Consider the following 20,915-nt stretch of genomic DNA (forward strand, 5'->3'; position numbering starts at 1 on the left):
CAGATACAACTGGTGTTTTTTTTTAATTTAATTACGCGTAAAAATAAATGTTTTGATATAACTGAATTATGCATGAAATGCACAATTTCCACGTGAAAAACATCGAGGTTTTCATCAAGTCTCCTAAGTAACTGTACACGATTGTATCCGGACCGATTAGTGTTACAAAGCCACTGAAATTATCGATTGATATTGACACATGGTTATTCACGCATGACGAATTCACAACCGCGCGAATCTTCGCTGATAATAGTCGGCTTAGAAGCTTGGTTAAGAGGCAACTAAGATGTTATCAATAAGGTCGCGCACGGCGGAAAACAGGGCGGCGGCCTTTGAAAAGGGCAGCGTGGCGCTGATTTGCTTTGAAAGGGGCAGCGAGGCGCTTCAAAAAGCGGCGTGGCGCCGCGCCATGCTAAAACGGCCTGGATAAAACACTAAGTATTACTGTTTCCTCACAAATATCATTACTAAAACAAAAATTTGCGAATCTGAAACAACTTTTTTATGTCCCCCACTATAGTAGTGGGGGACATATTGTTTTTGCCCTGTCTGTTGGTTGGTCTGTTGGTTGGTTGGTTGGTTGGTTTGCGCCAACTTTAACATTTGCAATAACTTTTGCAATATTGAAGATAGCAACTTAATAATTGGCATGCATATGTATCTCATGGAGCTGCACATTTTGAGTGGTGAAAGGTCAAGGTCATCCTTCAAGGTCAAATATATGGGTCAAAATTGCTCATGTAATGTCACTTCTGCAATATTGAAGCTAGCAATTTTATATTTGATATGCATGTGTATCTCATGGAGCTGCACATTTTGAGTGGTGAAGGGTCAAGATCAAGGTCATCCTTCAAGGTCAAACGTCATATAGGGGACATTGTGTTTCTCAAACACATCTTGTTCAACTTTGTCAATTTACCAAAACGTGAAAAGATCTCTTTAAATTTTAAGCAAAACTTTTAACATCAATGTGATGTAACTGACAAACTTAAATTACCAAACTTTTGTTTTTTCAACTCTTTATACATGTAACTGGGTGGATTTAGCTGAAACTTTTACAGTAAAATGACAAAAAGAAGAGAACTTGGCTGAGAAGAGCTTTTTGCAGAATTCTTGACTGTTGTAACACTGTATAATTTCTTGTTACACACTTTTCCATTTTTAACTCCTCTTAAACAACGGGTTGAATTTTGCTCAAACATTCACAGATAGTTGACCATAATGAGTAGATGATAATAAATGAAGTTAAAGTTAATGTGACCAGTTTGGCTGAACTATGGCCCTGTGTCTTTTTCTTTATTGTTGAATGAATACTAGATTTTTCAAACATGTTGTAAGGGCATCAGTGTCTATGACACATTTCTGGTTTGTTTACTTGTAGAAAGGAACAAGGGAAGTATCTGCCATAAAATGTGTTTTGAAAAGCAGTCTCAACAAGGCTTCAACAGAAAACCTTCTAACGGAAATAGCTTTGTTGAAGAAGCTGAAGCATGACAATATAGTAGAGCTTAAAGACTTCCAGGTATCTGTTCTGGCATTAACTTAAATTGTAGTCAGTCTTTGAACAGGCTTATCTCATCATGCAATATTATGTAGAAGAAAACCAGAAATAAAATATATATTTAGATTGAACTTGTTTGCATTGATTGAATAATGATATTTGCAATTGGATTGAAACAATTCAGACATTGTATAAAATAGCAAACATAGATTCATACGCATTCTTACATGTAGATATAATGTATATATATTTAGATACAAAATTTGTTCGTTTATGTTCTTTTGCCATATGAAACCAAGTTTTTTGACTTCTGGTCTATTGCATTTATTATACCCCCACAAACGAAGTTTAGGGGGGTATATAGGAGTGAGCTTGTCTGTCGGTCTGTCTGTCGGTCCGCATTAAGTGTCCGCTCTCTAATTAAAGTTGTTTTCATCCGATCTTCACCAAACTTGGTCAGATGTTGTATCTAGATGATGTCTAGGTCAAGTTCAAATATGGGTCATGCCGGGTCAAAAACTAGGTTTATTAGTGCGTTTTAATCATTGAGCATGGTGTCCGCTCTCTAATTAAAGAAGTTTTCATCCGAGCTTCACCAAACTTGGTCAGAAGTTGTATCTAGATGATGTCTAGGCCAAGTTTGAACATGGGTCATGGCAGGTCAAAAACTAGGTCACGGGGTCACTTTTTGCGTTTTAAACATTGAGCATGGTGTCCGCTCTCTAATAAAAGTAGTTTTCATCCGAGCTTCACCAAACTTGGTCAGAAGTTGTATCTAGATGATGTCTACGCCAAGTTTGAACATGGGTCATGGAAGCTCATAAACTAGGTCACGGGGTCACTTAGTGCGTTTTAAACATTGAGCATGGTGTCCGCTCTATAATTAAAGTAGATTTCATCTGAGCTTCACCAAACTTGGTCATAAGTTGTATCTAGATGATGTCTAGGCCAAGTTCGAACATGGGTCATGGCAGGTAAAAAACTAGGTCACGGGTTCATTTAGTGCGTTTTAAACATTGAGCATGGTGTCCGCTCTCTAATTCAAGTAGTTTTCATCCGATCTTCACCAAACTTGGTCAGAATCTGTATCTAGATGATGTATAGATCAAGTTTGAATATGGGTTATGCCTTATCAAAAGCTAGGTAATTGGGTCATTTAGTGCGTTTTAAACATTCAGCATGTTGTCTGCTCTCTAATTCAAGTAGTTTTCATCCAATATCTTTACCAATCTTGTGAGAAGTTTTCTGATCTCTACGCCAAGTTTGAATATGGGCCATGCTGAGCCAAAAACTAGGTCACGGGGTCACTTAGTGCGTTATTTAACATTCATCATGATGTCCGCTCTCTAATTCAAGTAGTTTTCATCCGATCTTCACCATACTTGGTCAGAAGTTGTTTCTAGATGATGTGTAGGTCAAGTTCGAAAATGGGCCATGCCGGGTCAAAAACTAGGTCATTAGGTCACTTAGTGCGTTTTAAACATTGAGCATGTTGTCGGCTGTTTTTTTGTGAAGACAACATGCAAAACATTCTGTGTCAATGCGGCATGTGGGGGTATTCGTCGCGTCCGTGACAAAGCTTGAGTTAACACTTGCGTCATTTTATTGTATCATTCTATAATAATAATAAAAACAAGAGCATCGCCTTGCAGGTGCAGATCGCTCATCTATTTTTCTTTTAAAGGTGAAGGGACCTATCTGAATACTTAAATCACAAAGGAGGGAGGGGTGGGGTGGAGAGGGGTGTATAGTGTGGGTGTGTGGTCATTTATTACATTATCTTCCAAAAATAAGAAAAAAATGCAAACACAAAATGTATTTTTTTTTTTTTTTTGGGGGGGGGGGGTGGTATTCTTGGGTGGTATTTAAAAAAAATATACATTTGTTTTTTTTTACCATGTTTCAAAAAAAAAATTGGGGGTGGGGGGTATAGTGTGAGGGTGTAGTCATTTATTAGATGATCTTTACAAATGGGGGATGGTTTGGGTGGAGTCTATTGTGGTATGTCAGGTAAGAGTTGTTATGTTAAAGTATCAATCAAATCTAATCATGAATAAAGAAGTTATGGCAATTTTAGCAAAATTCAATAATTTTACCTTGATAGTCAAGGTCATTCAAAGGTCAAGATAAAATTCAACTTGCCAGGTACAGTACCCTCATGACAGCATGAAAGTATTTGAAGTTTGAAAGCAATAGCCTTGATACTTTAGAAGTAAAGTGAATCTAAACACAAAATTTAACCATATATTCAAAGTAACTGAATCAAAAAAGGGCCATAATTCCTTTAAAATGACAACCAGAGTTATGCAACTTGTCCTGTACTGTCCCCTTATGATAGTTTGTGAGTTTTCCAAGTATGAAAGCAATATTTATGATACTTTAGGAGTATAGTGGACCAAAACACAAAACTTAATCAAATTTTCAATTTCTAAGCATAAAGGGCCCATAATTCTGTCAAAATGCCAGTCAGAGTTATATAACTTTGTCAGCACAGTCCCCTTAAGATAGTTAGTAAGTGTTGCAAGTATGAAAACACTTTAGAAATAAAGTGGACCTGAACACAAAACTTAACCAAATTTTCAATTTTCTAAGTATAAAAAGGGCACATAACTCTGTCAAAATGCACACCAGAGTTATCTTACTTTGCCTTCCCAGTCCCCTCATGATAGTTAGTAAGTGTACCAAGTTTGAATGCAATAGCATTGATACTTTCTGAGAAAAGTGGATCTGCAATGTATAAAAATATTTTATAGTGGGATGACACCTATATCTACCTGATTATGGAGTTCTGCGCTGGAGGTGATCTGTCTCTTTTCCTTCGCAAGAAACGAACACTGCCAGAGTACACTGTCAGGAAATTCCTTCGCCACATTGGTAAAATACAACATATGCTTGGAAGTGTTTCTTGGAGGGTTCCTCTTCCAAACGTGCAAATCAAATCTTTTGCTTAACAGCACAATATGCCATCATAGCTTAAAATAAACCTCATATCACGATCAGACTTTACCTTAATGACTATTAATAAGCCAACTTTTCACTTGTTTCCTCATACACATATTTGTATGCACCCCCCCCCCCCCCCCCCCCCCCCCCCTATGAAGAAGGTTGCATATAGCAGTAGAAATGCCCGTCTGTGCGTCCTTCTATCCAGCCAAAAATTCCTGTCTCAGCCATATACTTGTCATGTATTGATTTATTTCAAAGTTACTTGTGACAAATTTAAACAATCATAGCCAACAACGTGTGGAGTGCAATGCCTATCTCTTAACCTTCAATGTTAATGTAAAGTTAGTAGTTAAAATCAAATTTAACCATAAAACAGCTGAACAATTCCTGTCTTATATGTAACATTCCTTATGTTTTCACAAATTGAAACCATCATAATCCATTAAAACTTAAAATATTGATAGGTATATCTCATTACAGGGATATGCTTTGCATGAGAACAAAGAAGTTGTTTTCAGGTAAGCAATGTGGCTCACCTGGGTCTCTGTTTGACTCTTCTAGTTTCAGCCATGAAGTTTCTTCATGATAACAATGTTGCACACATGGATCTCAAACCTCAGAATATCCTCTGTACATCTTCACAAGAACCTGTCCTCAAAATTGCCGGTAAGTTGCCGGTGTGGTCATTTCTGAGTATGGTAGTAATAATATCATTTTAATCCCCCGCCATAGGCGGAGGAATATTGTTTTGGCATCGTCTGTCCGTCTCTCCGTTCGTCCGTCCGGAGCTATATCTTGGAAGTGCTTAGGCAGATTTCATTGAAACTTGGTATGAGTATATATATGGATAACAGGATGAAGCACGCCAAATGGCATTGTACACCATCTGTTAATAACGGACTTATGGCCATTTGTATCTTGAAAAAAAGCTTTTTATATAAGCTTACAGCTTTATCTCCATTAACACATGAGCCAGAGCCATGAAACTTGCCATAGTTGTTCTCAATCATATGGGGGTGCTTCACATTCAACACCCATAATCCTAGGGGCTAAGGTCAAGGTCACACATTGAGGTCAAAGGGCGTTGTCCATCCGTCAAAAAAACTTTTGTGTCGAGAAGCATATTGGCGGGGGATATCAATTCAACGAATTTGCTTGTTTATCATCTTTTCATAAGTATACATGTATTTTAAAAACAAAAAATGAAAAATTATGTATTGTTAAAATCTTGACGCATCACAAACAAGGAAAACTCCTTCAAAATTTATGGACCGGGCTGTCCTACAGAAGGCAATAAATAAAGACAGTTGTAAATGTTACCACTCTTTATTGAGTCTGCAATACATATACTATGTGTACGAATATGAAAATTCATCAGACATTAAGTTAAGGATTTTGCATTTTCTCCTAGGCCTTTTGACATGTTTATTGGCTATGCCTGGCAGGTCTGTGGTCTTCTGCCATGTCTTGTATCAAAGTTGTACCACTCACTTGTATTTCAGAATGGAATTTCACTTTAATTAGTAATGATTGCTTTTTAAAATATAAGAATGAATGTAAATCACCTGATTGGTGATCATTGGTGTAATGGATATGGTGTCCGCCTAGCGGCCGGGATGTCACGGGTTCGCTCCCCACTGTGGGAGCGTTCTTTAGATCTTCCCCAAAGACACCAGGCAAGTACTGGTTCTAGGCCTAGGAAACGGACTCGAGAGCATTTATATAAGTCTCAGGCTTTCGATGCAATCAAGCTAAAATAAATAGGTTTAAACTAAATCACCTTTTTGCAGATTTTGGATTTGCCAAGCACCTCTACAGTGGAGATCAGCTCCATGCCTTGAGGGGCAGCCCCCTGTACATGGCCCCTGAGATCATCTGCAGGGGGAAGTATGATGCACGCGTCGACTTGTGGTCGATTGGGGTCATTTTGTATGGTATGTGGTTTTTCCCCAATGGCTAATGTCTGTGTTGTCATGGCCATGCAGGTAATTATGATGTTGAGGATGTTGTTATTGGTGGTGTGTTGGTTTTAAGGCTGCTGCTGCTGATGATAATGGTTGATATTATGATAATTTATAGTTTTTACAAGTGAACCCAGTATGAGTTGTACAAAAAGATATCTTTTGAATAATATTCTACCACACACTGATTTGAAAATCATGTGAGTTATTATTAAACACTGTCCAAATTCAGAACAAATTATTATATATTATTGTATCCCCAAACTGAAATAATATATATATATATATATATATATATATATATATATATATATATATATATATATATATATATATATATATATATATATATATGCCTTTTGCTATTCGCTTAAACATCCAATATAACACAAAACGCCTTCAATTCATACTGGTGAATTTTGTTCAGTCCATTAATCACCTCAGGTGTACTGTTGCTGTTGTAGAATGCCTGTTTGGCAGAGCTCCGTACGCTTCCAAGTCATTCCGAGAGCTGGAGGATAAAATTTGGGACACCACACCTATCGAGGTATGGACTCCTTCAACTGTTTAGTGATATGTTCCCAATCATGCGAAAAAAGGACCTTATGCCATATGTGCCCAGGATTCCTCCAGAGCAGCATTCATGAAGTCAGGTTAAGAGCTACCCTGTGAACTATAAATCAACATATGGTATTGTTGCATTGTTAGTGGACAGGGTACATGTATATCCTGACCAGGCTTCGTGGATCTGCGGCCTGATTTTGATCTATGCTGACAGCATATTGCATATCACCCATTTTCGCATGACCTTAGATGATGTTGTCACAGGTGCAGTTTTAATTTAGAGTAAAACTTATATATGACTCAAGCATTGATAACTTGTAAGCCAACAGTAACAAGGCACAAATCATAAAGTCAATTTTTTTGCAAATATGTGAAATTACCCAATAAAAGTTGAGCATGGATAACTGAAGGACATGTGCCAGTCCCTAATATGGAATGATATAGAACTTTACTCGGCATTACTCAAGGTGGTTTATCACATCTCTGTGCATTGTAGAGACTGACTGACAGCGGTACATCTTAGAAACCTGCAAAATGGATTATGAGGATGCTTTTTAACTTGTGTCAATTGGAAATAAATTGATTACTGGTAATTGCGAACTTGAAATAACCTTAATATCATTACATATTGTCCTATGATTAATGTTGCAACTATAAATTATTTCTTTGAAGTTTAACATTTTAGTTAATATTTATCACTTCTCAGTATGGAAACCTGGATAAATTGTAACTTGTATAACTCGAGAATTATTGTCATCCTGGTGCATCCTGATTTAAAGACGTTTTACTCTCAAAATATTTGTTCTATCCTTTTGTGTGTGTAAAAAATCTGAAGTACAAATTTAATTAAAAAGACTTGGAGATTATTAGACAGATAATATTTATCATGTAACCTATCAAAATACAAGAACGATTCTTGACAATGATCAGAGGCGTCAAAGTTCAGGATTATTCCTGAAATCAGGATTTTGGCCCTTAAGGATCAATTTTGATATTGATGTAAATCAGAGGATTTTTTTCTGTAATTTTAAGATTATTGTCACAAAATGTCATCTTAAACACAAATTATTTTACTTTGACATATTGTTTACAAAGTTATATACAATAGTAAACAAAGTTACATGAATTATTAACCCTTTTTTGCTCTGGTCCCAAAATGATAGGCTTATTTTTAGGATTTTAGATTTTGGCTTATTGACACCCCTGAATGATGATTATCTTAATTAATAATAATAAATAATGTTGATGGTGAGGATCATTAACACTCTTTCAAAAGTTTGGATACTTATTGAAACAAATGTATATTAGTTTTAACACATGTCATTTTATTTCTGTAAACATGTCAAATATTTAGAACAAGCTAAATAACAGACATCATGGTATTTCAACTGTAATAGAGGTAATGATTATTTGCGCCTGTGTATTTCAACAACTCTATATTGTTTATTTCTGTAATAATGTCCAAAAACTGATGATGTCAGCCTGAAACATGTATAATTGCATTGTATATTATGCTTTCCGGTGGTTTATAGAGAAATATCAGTGAATTAAAACTGATAATTTCACTGTTTCAAACAGTGAAAATTATCAGTGAAAATTATCGATAATTTTCACTGTTTACTGCGAAATGACGTCATTGAATATTTTGTACTTAACCAAGTTTACTGTGACTTTGCATACATATAGTATCATTTATAAATAGGGTGTTCATATTTGACACCAACATGTATCCTAAGACTAATGTGCATATGTTAAGCTTCCGTATGGTGTGGATATGTCGGACCACTGTCGGGACTTGCTGCTAGGGCTGCTGGTACGAGACCCAGAAAAGAGGCTGCCGTTCAGGGAGTTCTTTGAGCATCCATTCCTTGACCTCGAGCATTCCCCTTCACCTGGATGTCTGGAAAAAGCTGTAAGTTACCGCTGCTGACGACGTTGATGTATGAGCTAAAAAAAGCTGTATGTAACAGCTGTTCTCCATCTAGGAAGTTTTCAACCAGGTGTTATACCAAGTTTAAAATTCTGGTTATTATATTTCGTTATTGTGGCTTGGTGGGTGGCATGAAAGTATTGTTTTACGGTCTAAACTTAAGTTTTCATGGACCAATATTGATAAAACTTTGAATAAATCAAGCTGGCATGGTTACCTAGGTTGGAGACATAATAAAGTTCAAGGTCACTGTTTCTTAAATAGAAAAATGGCATAAGCTTAATATCTTCAGTTTTCTTACAGGTATTGCAATGAAATGTTGTATGTATGTACCTAACATGCAGACATAGATAGTCTGGTATTGCATCTGGCAACAGTTCAAGGTAAAAAAAAATGTTGCATAAAAGGTTCAAGTCAATTACTTAAGCTTAGATAGAGGTATTGTTCTGAAATTGTGTGTAAACGTTGTTCATATGCAGACCTAGTACCTAGTTTATTTAGGGCCAGTCAGATAAGGTCAAGGTCAATGTTACTAAAATATAAAATATAGTTTCAGGTCAACGTCTTAAGTTGCAATGGAGATATCGTGCTGATATTGTGTGTGTAGGAAGTATATATGATTACCTAGATAGAAATTTCATCTGGGACAAGGTTGGTCAAAATTAAGGGCATTGTTTTTACAAAAATATATAAATGGGACCACTCAATAGCTTTTTATTCAGGTATTTTCTTAAATTTTGCATTTTATTATCAGAACTAGCTTTGAATTGCATGTGGAACCAGTTGGATTGCACCTGGAACCAGTTGGATCAAGGCTAACTTCTCTGTAACTTTAAACAGAAAAACTGTTTTCAATCTAAATAACTTGAGTTTGGATGGAGGTATTGCACTGAAATTACATGCCATTAGTTTGTTTTCTTCAATATTAACACCACCTTTAAATGGCACTTTCTAAATCTAGGAAAATAAATGCCCAATTACCATTTAAAAAAACACTAAAACAAAGCCTTGGATTGCACAATTTGTTAAATTTAAGTACATTAATTAGGAAAACCTGGTTTCAGTGCATTCCCATGTGACTGGTGTTGCCTTTTTTAATTGCCATGACTGGTATTAGTAACATGAAAACAATGAGTTCATACTGTGTTTTGTAGACATCCTTGGTGAAGCAAGCTGTGATCCTTGATGGCAAGGGAGAATACCCCGCTGCTGTGAAACATTACTGTGAGGCAGTGGAGTATTTCCTCCCTGCCATAAAATGTAAGGAAGGCTTATCCGGTGGTTTATAGCTCACCTGAGCACAGCGTGCTCTTTGTGAACTTTTGTGATCCTCTTTTGTACATTGTGTGTCTTGAGTCATCATAATTTACCTTGTTCACATTCGAAAGGCCACATTTAATTTATTTGTTATAAATAACATTTTTATGCCCCCGGATCGAACGATCGGGGGTATATTGTTTTTGGCCTGTCTGTCTGTCATTCTGTCCCAAAACTTTAACCTTGGTTAAAGTTTTGCGATAACTTTTAAAAATTGAAGCTAGCAACTTGATATTTGGCATGCATATGTATCTCATGGGGCTGCACATTTTGAGAGGTGAAAGGTCAAGGTCAATTGCTTCAAAGCGACACAATAGGGGGCATTGTGTTTATGACAAACACATCTTTTGTTCCCTTTTATATCTAGGCTGAGTTTGAAATAGGATTAATTGAGGCCATATTAAAGAAATAGCTTGTGAACACCCTATAATTTACATTTTTTGCCCACACATCAACAAATTATTTCTGACATAATTCATGGAAAGAACTGTTCGGGTTAGGCATTGCAGTTTTCCTTATATAGCTATAATTAAGCTGTGTTTTGACTATTGAAGTCACACTTTTGCCCAATCATCATCCTACATGTACTTGCTTAAATCATTTGTTTTTATGATATCTTGATCGAGTTCCAGTCTGTTGAAGAATGCGATCACCAGGACACAGGGCATTCTTCCTGATATTGATGTATTTAAGTTTTTTTGAACAATCTTGAAGTCGAAAGTTTGGCTCAATCATCATGATACTTGCAAAAGCATTTTTTGTGTCAAGATGAAGTAATTGTTATTAATCCATTGTCAGGTGTTAGGTGTCTTGGCTCGTTTTTCATCAACTTTTACCTTGTTTTCGCATTAGAGGCCATTGTTTTGTTACTCAATGTTCATGAAAATTTTTCAGAATGATTATCTTGCCAATAGGTGGGCTGAGTTTGAATCTCTCTCACATGCCTCCCAAAACCAGATCAACTGACAAAAATAAAGCCAAACATTTTTACAACTCCAAATACCTCATTTATGACTCATTCTTGATGAACCTAAATTGGAATGTTAATCTTGACCATATCTAGGCCCAGTTGTATGTGGGTTACAGCGTCTGAAAAGTAGGTCACCAGGTCATTATAAATAACGTATTTTAACTTATTCCTCTTGACCCAATTTCAGTTGAAAGGGACAGTTCCAAGAAAGAAGTCTTACGGAAAAGGGTAAAGCATTATATTTTGCTCTTAAGCTAAGTTTGAAAGTAGTGTTTCTTTCCAATTTTGTGTTAATGACTGTGCAGGAAAACATGTTCAAATGTATAATAATACAATAAAAAGTAAACACTTTCTATTGGTTCTTACTGCAAAAAGGCTTATGTCTTACACCAAAAAGCCACACAGGCTAATCAGGGATGACATTTTCCTCTTTTATGGTATATTTCCTTTAAAGGAAGTCTCTAATCTGGGACAACACTTTACTTACATGCATTAAGCCCAGCAGTCTCCCAGATCAAGACCCAAATGTTCTCTGTGTTCCAGGTTCAGGAGTACATGGACAGGGCTGCAGAGATCAAGGCCCTGTTGAAGCCAGTAAGGGAGCTTGGGTCTTCTGTGAGACGCTCAGACTCCAAGAACAGAGAGGAAGAAATGTGTATGCACAGCTTCTTTTTCTTCTTAAGCATGGGTTACAAATCGGCCCCTCCTCCCCCAAAAATGAATATGATGCAATTTTCCTTAACTTTCAAGTTTTCCCAGAAAACTTTCAAGTTAACAAACGGAAGGAAATTCACTATGACCAGTGAAATATTAGTTATCATAGAAAATCAATCGGGGTTAAAATAGATGATATTAAAAAAAAAATTGTACAAGATTTGTTCTTTTTTTGCATATCAGATTTTTTTAAAGTCTGGCTAACATGCTAGTACTAAGCTGGATATCTTTGTAACAATCGTTTATTGGGCCAGTTTCTTGAGAATGGTTTTCTCTTGTTATTACAGTTGATCTTTTTGCTGGTTGTGATGAAATGCAGGCAGCTATTAAACTCACTAATGCTGCAGTAATTGAGGTAAATGCTTATTATATTCTGGTCAGAAACTTGATTATTTTCTTTGTAAAATATCACAATTTAAAGTGATCTGATAGAAATTCCAAAATTCTCTGTGTGAAATCCCCATTCTTAAAGTGTGTATGCACTTTTTTGTCAAATATTTATAAATTTATATAAAATGTTTAAAAAACTTATTATACATAAATGTCAATATAAAGTAAACTAAAAGTTAAGAAGAACATGTGTCGAAAAATGCAAAATAAGCCAGATATTTAATTCAAAAATAGATTATGTCAATACAGTCGAATTCGCCAGCATGTAGATCATGCATGTACGATGTGAATCTAAATTTAGTTTTACGGATCATTTTAATTTCCTGCAATGATATCTATTCATACGATACACGAACACTCTCTCACATTCTAATAAAAACATTAATGCTTCGGTTAATGTAGGAAAATATGTATGAAATATCTTCGTCACAATCGGTTGGGGGCGCTAATTTGTCTTTGCTGCATTCATGAAATTCGTCTTCAATGTATAATTTTTCTTGCCTATTTTGTGTTATTGTGACATATTTTTATCAATAAATTACAATTAAACATATAAAAATCGAGCATACCCACTTTAAGTCAACTGTTTGAAAACCTAGACTTCTTTGCTTGTAGTATGTTAAATATTCATAACTCTCTATTTTTGAAAACACAGAAACATTTTTATTTAATACTTTCCGGTGGTTTACTGTGAAATGAAGTCTTTTTTTAACAAAATGACGTCATCATTCCAGCAAAATTCTCCATTTAAACTTTAATAGTGTAAATAAACGGTGCAAAAAGCATACAATAAAACGCAAATTTGTTGAATTCAGTGGAATATTGCTTTTAACTCACTTGTGATCATAGAAAAATATATTTTCACTTGTGGTTGTGCCACTCGTGAAAATATTATTTTCCCTGATCACTGATCAATTGAAATCAATTTTCCACGGAATCCATTAAATATACTCTAGATCATTGTGTCTGTTCTACAGTTTATATTGTTTAGTACACACAGAAACAATAATCTACTAAATACATTTCTTTATTCAATGCTTGATTCACTATTTATTGTCATGTAAAAAGAGTATAACTGAAGTATGTTGCTGGCATAATAACATCTTGATATAAAATTAAAAATGTCTTTTCACATTATAATGGTGAAAATTATAAATAACAGTGATTGATTGCTTTTAAATCACTTATTTGTCCATATTCACCACAGAAAAGCATAAAATAAAAAAGGAATAAAATATGGAATTGTTTTATTCTTTAATGGTGTTTGTGTAGCATGCGCCTTGCATGCAATAACACTTACTTAATATCCACCAAACCATCTCTAACATTCCCTATTCAATTTAGGAGGCAAAGGAAGAGTATGAAGTGGCATTGAAGCATTACGAACTTGCTCTTGGCACCTCCATACAGTTTCTAAAATGTGAGTATTACCTATCACTGTTTCACTTCAATACAGTATTATGAAGTTATGCCCTTTTGGTTACCTTTCTTTTATTGAAACCGGAGGGGACTTATGGTTTGCGCTCTGTGCCTCAGTCAGTCAGTCTGTCACACTTTTCTGGATCCTGCGATAACTTAAAAAGTTCTTAATATTTTTCATGAAACTTGAAACACGGATAGATGGCAATATGGAAATTATGCACATCATTTCATTTTGTTCCTACATCAAGAATTCTGGTTGCTTTGGCAACAAATATATATATTTTTTTAATCCGACAATGGTGGAGTTTTACCGGTAGAGGACCATATTGCTTGGAAATCTCTTGTTAAGCATAACTCCAATAGTATAAAGATGTTGACAGGATATCTGGAGTACAAAAACTCATCTTAGAATGAAGGGGGGGGGGGTACAATCCTGGCACAAGCACTGTGGAGGCCCATAGGCAATACAACTTTGGGGCCCACTACCCAGGCCCTTAGTCAACCTAATGCCTACTAGAACCCAGAACACAGTCAATGTCACTCTTGTTAAATATACTACCAGTGCCAATTCTTTGAAGACAAAAAATGTGACCTTGTCATTAAAATACCGTAATGCCAATATGGCATGATACTTATTACATTAAAAAGTTTAGAAAGCAATCAGTGTCACTCGATAAGACAATGTCAAGCCTTAAATCTAAACTTAATGTTGATGTAAAATAATTGGCTTTGTCAAGTCATTAGATTAGGCTAATTAAGTGAGTAAACAAATTCTTTAGTCACAGTCTCATAGGGCCCCTAAAAGTCACAGAGCCCATAGGCAGTTGCCTACTCTGCCTCATGGATAATTAGGGACTGGGAGAATATCCGGCATAACAATGACAATCTGGTTAAAACAATTTTTAGCTCATCTATTTAAAAAATAGAAAAAGCAATTGTCATCACCTGAGCGTGGGCGTCTGCGTCGGCATCCAGTTAAGTTTTGTGTATAGGTCCACTTTTCTCATAAAGTACCAAAGCTATTGCATTCAAACATGGCTCACTTACAAACTATCATGAGCGGACTGGGCAGGCAAAGTTAGATAACTCTGGCTGGCATTTTGACAGAATTATGTGCCCTTTTTATACTTAGAAAATTGAAAATTTTGTTAAGTTTTGTGTTTAGGTTCACTTTATTCCTAAAGTATCAAAGCTATTGCTCTCATACTTGCAACACTTACTAACTATCTTAAGGGGACTGTGCAGGCAAAGTTTATGTAACTCTGACTGGCCTTTTGACAGAATTATGGCCCCTTTTATACTTAGAAAATTGAAAATTTGGTTAAGTTTTGTGTTAAGGTCCACTTTATTCCTTAAGTATCAAAGCTATTGCTTTCATACTTGCAAAACTTACCAACTATCATAAGGGGACTGTGCAGGCAAAGTTATGTAACTCTGACTGGCATTTTGACAGAATTATGGCCCCTTTATACTCTAAGTTAGAAAATTGAAAATTTGGTTAAGTTTTGTGTTTTGGTCTACTTTACTTCTGAAGTATCAAAGTGATTACTTTCAGACATAAAACACTCGCTAACTATCATGAGGGGACTGTACAAGATTTGGTTAAATTTTGTGTTTAGATCCACTTTACTTCTAAAGTATCAAGACTTTTGCTTTCAAACTTTAAATACTTTCTTAGTATCATGAGGGTACAGTACCTGTACCTGGCAAGTTGAATTTGACCTTGACCTTTGAATGACCTTGACTCTGAAGGTCAAACTATTAATTTTGCTAAAATTGCCATAACTTATTTATTTATGAACAGATTTAATTCATACTTTGACAAAACAACACTTACCTTACATACCACAATGGACTCCCAAACCATCCCTCATGCCCCACCTCAGAATACCCCCCCCCCACATTTTTTCCCCATTTTTTTCCCTATTTTTCAAAGATCATCTCTTAAATGACCACAGCCCTACACTATACATCCATCTCCACCCCCAACCAACCCCACACCCCTTTTTAATTCACCTGAGCACAATGTGCTCATGGTGAGCTTTTGTGATCGCCTTTTGTCCGTGGTGCCTCATCCGTCATGCGTTGTGGGCCGTCAACATTTGCCTTGTAAACACTTCAGAGGTCACATTTATTGTCCAATCTTCATGAAATTGGGTCAGAAGAATGGTCTCAATGATATCTTGGATGAGTTCGAAAATGTTACGTTTGCTTGAAAAACATTGCTGCCAAGGGGTGGGGCATTTTTCCTTATATGGCTATAGTAAAATCTTGTTTTCACTCTAGAGGCCACATTTATTGTCTGGTCTTCATGAAACTTGGTCAGAAAATTCATCCCAATAATATCTTGGAAGAGTTAAAAAATGATGCCAGTTGGTTTAAAAACATGGCCGCCAGGGGTGGGGCATTTTTCCTTATATGGCTATAGTAAAACCTTGTTAACACTGTAGAGGCCACATTTATTTTCTGATCTTCATGAAACTTGGTCAGAAGATTTGTCCCAATGATATCTTGGATGAGTTCGAAAATGATATCCTTTGCTTGAAAAACATGGCCGCCAAGGGGTGGGGCATTTTTCCTTATAAAGCTATGTATGGCTATAGTAAAATCTTGTTAACACTCTAGAGACCACATTTATTTTTCAATTTTCATGAAACTTGGTCAGAAGATTCATCCTAATAATATCTTGGATGAGTTCAAAAATGATTCCCGTTGGTTGAAAAACATGGCCACCAGGGGGCGGGGCATTTTTCCTTATATGGCTTAAGTGAAACCTTGTTAACACTCTAGAGGCCACTCATATTTTCTGATCTTCTTATTGATTTGTCTTATTGATATCTTGGATGAATTTGAAAATGGTTACATTTGCTTGAAAAACATGGCTGCCAAGGGGCGGGGCATTTTTCCTTATATGGCTGTAGTAAAATCTAAATGTTAACACTCTAGAGGCCACATTTATAGTCTGATCTTCATGAAACTCGGTCAGAAGATACATCCCAATAATATATTGGAAGAGTTAAAAAATGATGCCGGTTGGTTGAAAAACTTGGCCGCCACAGGGGCTGGGCATTTTTCCTTATATGGCTATAGTAAAACCTTGTTAATACTATAGAGGTCACATTTATTTTCCGATCATCATGAAACTTGGTCAGAAGATTTGTCACAGTGATATCTTGGATGAGTTCGAAATTGCTTTTGGTTGCTTGAAAAACATGGCCACCAGGGGCGGGGCATTTTTCCTTATATGGCTATATATGGCTTTAGTAAAACCTTGTTAAGACTCTAGAGGCCACATTTATTGTCCAATCTTAATGAAATTTGGTCAGAAGATTGGTCTCAATGATATCTTGGATGAGTTTGAAAATGGTTATGTTTGCTTGAAAAACATGGCTGCCAAGGGGCGGGGCATTTTTCCTTATATGGCTATATATGGCTTTAGTAAAACCATGTTAACACTCTAGAGGCCACATTTATTGTCCAATCTTAATGAAATTTGGTCAGAAGATTGGTCTCAATGATATCTTGGATGAGTTTGAAAATGGTTATGTTTGCTTGAAAAACATGGCTGCCAAGGGGCGGGGCATTTTTCCTTATATGGCTATAGTAAAATCTTGTTAACACTCTTGAGGCCACTTTAACTGTCCGATCTTCATGAAACTTGGTCAGAAGATTCATCCCAATAATATCTTGGACAAGTTCAAAAACAATGCTGGTTGGTTGAAAAACATGGATGCCAGGGGGCGGGGCATTTTTCCTTATATTGCTATGGTAAAACCTTGTTAACACTCTAGAGGCCACAATCTTCATGAAACTTGGTCAGATTATTTGTCCCAATAATATCTTGTTATCTCAGGTGAGCAACTTTGGGCCTTTCAGACCCTCTTGTTGATTGAAGTATTGAGATAGGTCCATTCACCTTTAAAAAGAAAAATAGATGAGCGGTCTGCATCCGCTAGGTGGTGCTCTTGTTTTGTTTGTTTTGTTAATCCCATTTCAATATTCCTGCATATAGGGTAATTTTAATATACCATGACGTGAGACTGAAATACATTCAATTGGGCTGTGATATTGAAAGTATATCCTCGCATATGCCCATTATCCTGCGATATTTACTACTTTCTTAATTACCTATTATGTTTATGTACTGTATCCTACAAACTTGTTTAGCCAAAAAGAAGGGTCGATGTTAAGTTCCGAATTGTATTCTCCACCATTGTGCAGCTGAAGAGAAAGGTAAACGTAAAGACCTGCTGCGAGAGAATGTGGACCGGTGGATGACGAGGGCCGAGGGGATCAAGTCATACCTGAGCGTGAAGAAGTGTGACGACAACATGGAACAGCAGACCAGCCTTGAGGAGAAAGAGGGCGTCATGATGAATCAAGGTAGGCCAGGTCACTTAACTACAGATGCACTTAAATGAGTCTCAACTCACAATATTGATTTATATGAAAGCTTGTAATTTTCTGATCAGTTTTGCAATGGTGAAACTCTTGAGATAATGTTGAATTTTAGCATTTATTTCCTTAACATAGCTGAAATATATAAGATAATGGTAAATTATGTAAGATTGACCTCATATGTGACCAATTGACCTAATAATATATATTACTGAACTAAGAATTATATTATTAAACTCATAAATATATGACTCAACTAATTAATGTATCATTGAAAGTATGATTGAACTCATAAATATATGTTGTAACAGGACTTTTTTCAGCACGGAAAAGTTACCTTTACTCTTGAAATATGGAATTTTAGCACAAAATGATCTTATTTTACGAAACACTGTAGGGTTTAAAGGGTTTAAAGGGTTATTCATAAATCTACATAGATACAGAATATTCTGAAAGGACATTCCTCATTTAAATTGTTCAAAGGTGAAACGTTAACTGCCTTTATAACAAAACTTTATCTAACTTCAGTGTCAAAACATCACTTTGCAATTTGAAGACAAGACTGATGAAACAACTTGGCATTGGAAATATTTGCCAATAATGGCCAAAATAAATAATTTTTTAGTCAGAAAAAAGCAAAGTTTGCTGAAGAGTCTTTCAACATATTTCTATTTCTGAGTCAGTGCAGAGTTATCAACAGATATTGTGAATAAAAATAAAATGTGTCTATTATGAAAGATACGTGGCTCAGATATGTTGTTACAATGGAATACATGTTTTGCTTTAATTTTAGCACTAAATTTACTGCAAACTAGGGGAGCTAATTTATTCATTTCTTTACTTAAATGCACCGGGAGAGAAAAGTTTGTCCTTTATGTACTTTTGAGCGTCAAACATCTGTATCAGTATGTCCCTGTGGTGAATATAGAGTGTTTTTATTGATTTCAGAATGGTGTCACATACAGTGAACATGTGCCATTGACAGGTTCCTGCAGCCTCAGGGTTGAGTGTAACTTAGAATGTTCCAATAATCTACCGTTTAACAGATTATTTTTGTGTCAGGGGGCCATGATATCTCAAAAACACCAGCTTCCACGTTGCAATCAGTATTATACTTTCTACAGATCTGTTTTGATGTACAGACTTGGACTGTGTTGTGAATGTATACACTAACAGGGTACTGTACAGTGTGTGCACAACAATTTGTTTTGTACGAACACACATTGTTCAGGTTACAATGAACAATCCATTAACTGATACAAGTGAAAACAATTATGCGGATTCTAACAAAACAGTATATGACATGTTTTTATGTCCCCCACTATAGTAGTGGGGGACATATTGTTTTTGCCCTGTCTGTTGGTCTGTTGGTCTGTCTGTTGGTCTGTTGGTCTGTTTGCGCCAACTTTAACATTTTGCAATAACTTTTGTTATATTGAAGATAGCAACTTCATATTTGGCATGCATGTGTATCTCATGAAGCTGCACATTTTGAGTGGTGAAAGTTCAAGGTCAAGGTCATCCTTCAAGGTCAGAGGTCAAATATATGTGGCCAAAATCGCTCATTTTATGAATACTTTTGCAATATTTAAGATAGCAACTTGATATTTGGCATGCATGTGTATCTCATAGAGCTGCACGTTTTGAGTGGTGAAAGGTCAAGGTCATCCTTCAAGGTCAGAGGTCAAATATATGTGGCCAAAATCGCTCATTTTATGAATACTTTTGCAATATTGAAGATAGCAACTTGATATTTGGCATGCACGTGCATCACATGGAGCTGCACATTTTGAGTGGTGAAAGGTCAAGGTCATCCTTCAAGGTCAAAGGTCAAATATATGTGGCCCAAATCACTTATTTTATGAATACTTTTGCAATATTGAAGTTAGCAACTTGATATTTGGCATGCATGTGTATCTCATGGAGCTGCACATTTTGAGTGGTGAAAGGTCAAGGTCAAGGTCATCCTTCACAAGGTCAAGGTCATCTTTCAAGGTCAAACATCATATAGGGGGACATTGTGTTTCACAAACACATCTTGTTTTTAGAATAACAAAAAAAGTTAGCTGACTTCATTTAGCTAAAGAACATATACAACTCTGTAAAACTGCTGGAAAACAATACAAGTTTCAAATCTTATCTCAGCCTGAAAAAATATATTTCACCTTTAAATTTCACAAATTGTTGTAAAATGAGATTAAAAATATAATATTGTGTATTTTCATTAGTTAATTGTTAATACTATTTTTTTTGTCTACTTAGCAACAGGGTTTACACGTATAGTCTATTTACTATGCATCAAATTGGATCGAAAGATCGGAGGTATATTGTTTTTGGCCTGTCTGTCATTGTATGTGTCTGTGTGTGTGTCCCAAAACTTTGTTGTGTTATTAATGTGGTTTTCAACAAATTAAAAAAAAATCCTGTTTATTACATTGAGATTTTGCCTGCAGTCTTGAAGCGTTGTGTCAAACAGGCCATATTTGGTTCATGAAATTAATTTGCGTCGACCATTTATGATGCAAGCTTGATGATGACCTAGCTTGGCATTGTATTTCTAGTTTCTTGGGTCAATTCACTAGTTGTAATATTGTAATATTGATGTCCCCCAATTGTAGAAGGAGGGGTTATAAAGATTTGCAGTTATCCACCTGTTCCATTTTTTCTGTTGCTTGTTACTTGAAGAGTTTTTCTGCTACAGGAATGAAACTTTGCAAGCATATCAACTTGCATGTGAATTAATGAGCTTTCATATTTTGTTTGGATGTGTTGACATAACCAGAATTATGGTCCTTTTAAGCA

General features: G+C 35.8%; 1 protein-coding gene across 2 annotated transcripts in view; it reads left to right on the plus strand.

Moving 5' to 3' along the window:
- Positions 1 to 20,327, plus strand: part of LOC127852936 (serine/threonine-protein kinase ULK3-like) — a 34,815-nt gene extending 14,488 nt beyond the window's left edge. Inside the window, exons 2-14 of one of the 2 annotated variants that reach the window (XM_052387016.1) lie at positions 1,382 to 1,522; positions 4,255 to 4,375; positions 5,009 to 5,113; positions 6,238 to 6,381; positions 6,873 to 6,955; positions 8,729 to 8,884; positions 10,057 to 10,162; positions 11,377 to 11,417; positions 11,733 to 11,844; positions 12,191 to 12,258; positions 13,638 to 13,713; positions 17,937 to 18,098; positions 19,062 to 20,327. In XM_052387016.1, coding sequence (XP_052242976.1) covers positions 1,382 to 1,522; positions 4,255 to 4,375; positions 5,009 to 5,113; positions 6,238 to 6,381; positions 6,873 to 6,955; positions 8,729 to 8,884; positions 10,057 to 10,162; positions 11,377 to 11,417; positions 11,733 to 11,844; positions 12,191 to 12,258; positions 13,638 to 13,713; positions 17,937 to 18,098; positions 19,062 to 19,081 — 1,335 coding nt within the window. In that variant the 3' untranslated portion in view covers positions 19,082 to 20,327. The remainder of the gene's footprint in view (positions 1 to 1,381; positions 1,523 to 4,254; positions 4,376 to 5,008; positions 5,114 to 6,237; positions 6,382 to 6,872; positions 6,956 to 8,728; positions 8,885 to 10,056; positions 10,163 to 11,376; positions 11,418 to 11,732; positions 11,845 to 12,190; positions 12,259 to 13,637; positions 13,714 to 17,936; positions 18,099 to 19,061) is intronic. The other variant, XM_052387017.1, reaches the window with a different exon arrangement.
- Positions 20,328 to 20,915: the final 588 nt, after the last annotated feature.

The sequence above is a fragment of the Dreissena polymorpha genome, chromosome 12 (genome assembly GCF_020536995.1).
Source record: "Dreissena polymorpha isolate Duluth1 chromosome 12, UMN_Dpol_1.0, whole genome shotgun sequence".
NCBI lineage: Eukaryota > Metazoa > Mollusca > Bivalvia > Myida > Dreissenidae > Dreissena > Dreissena polymorpha.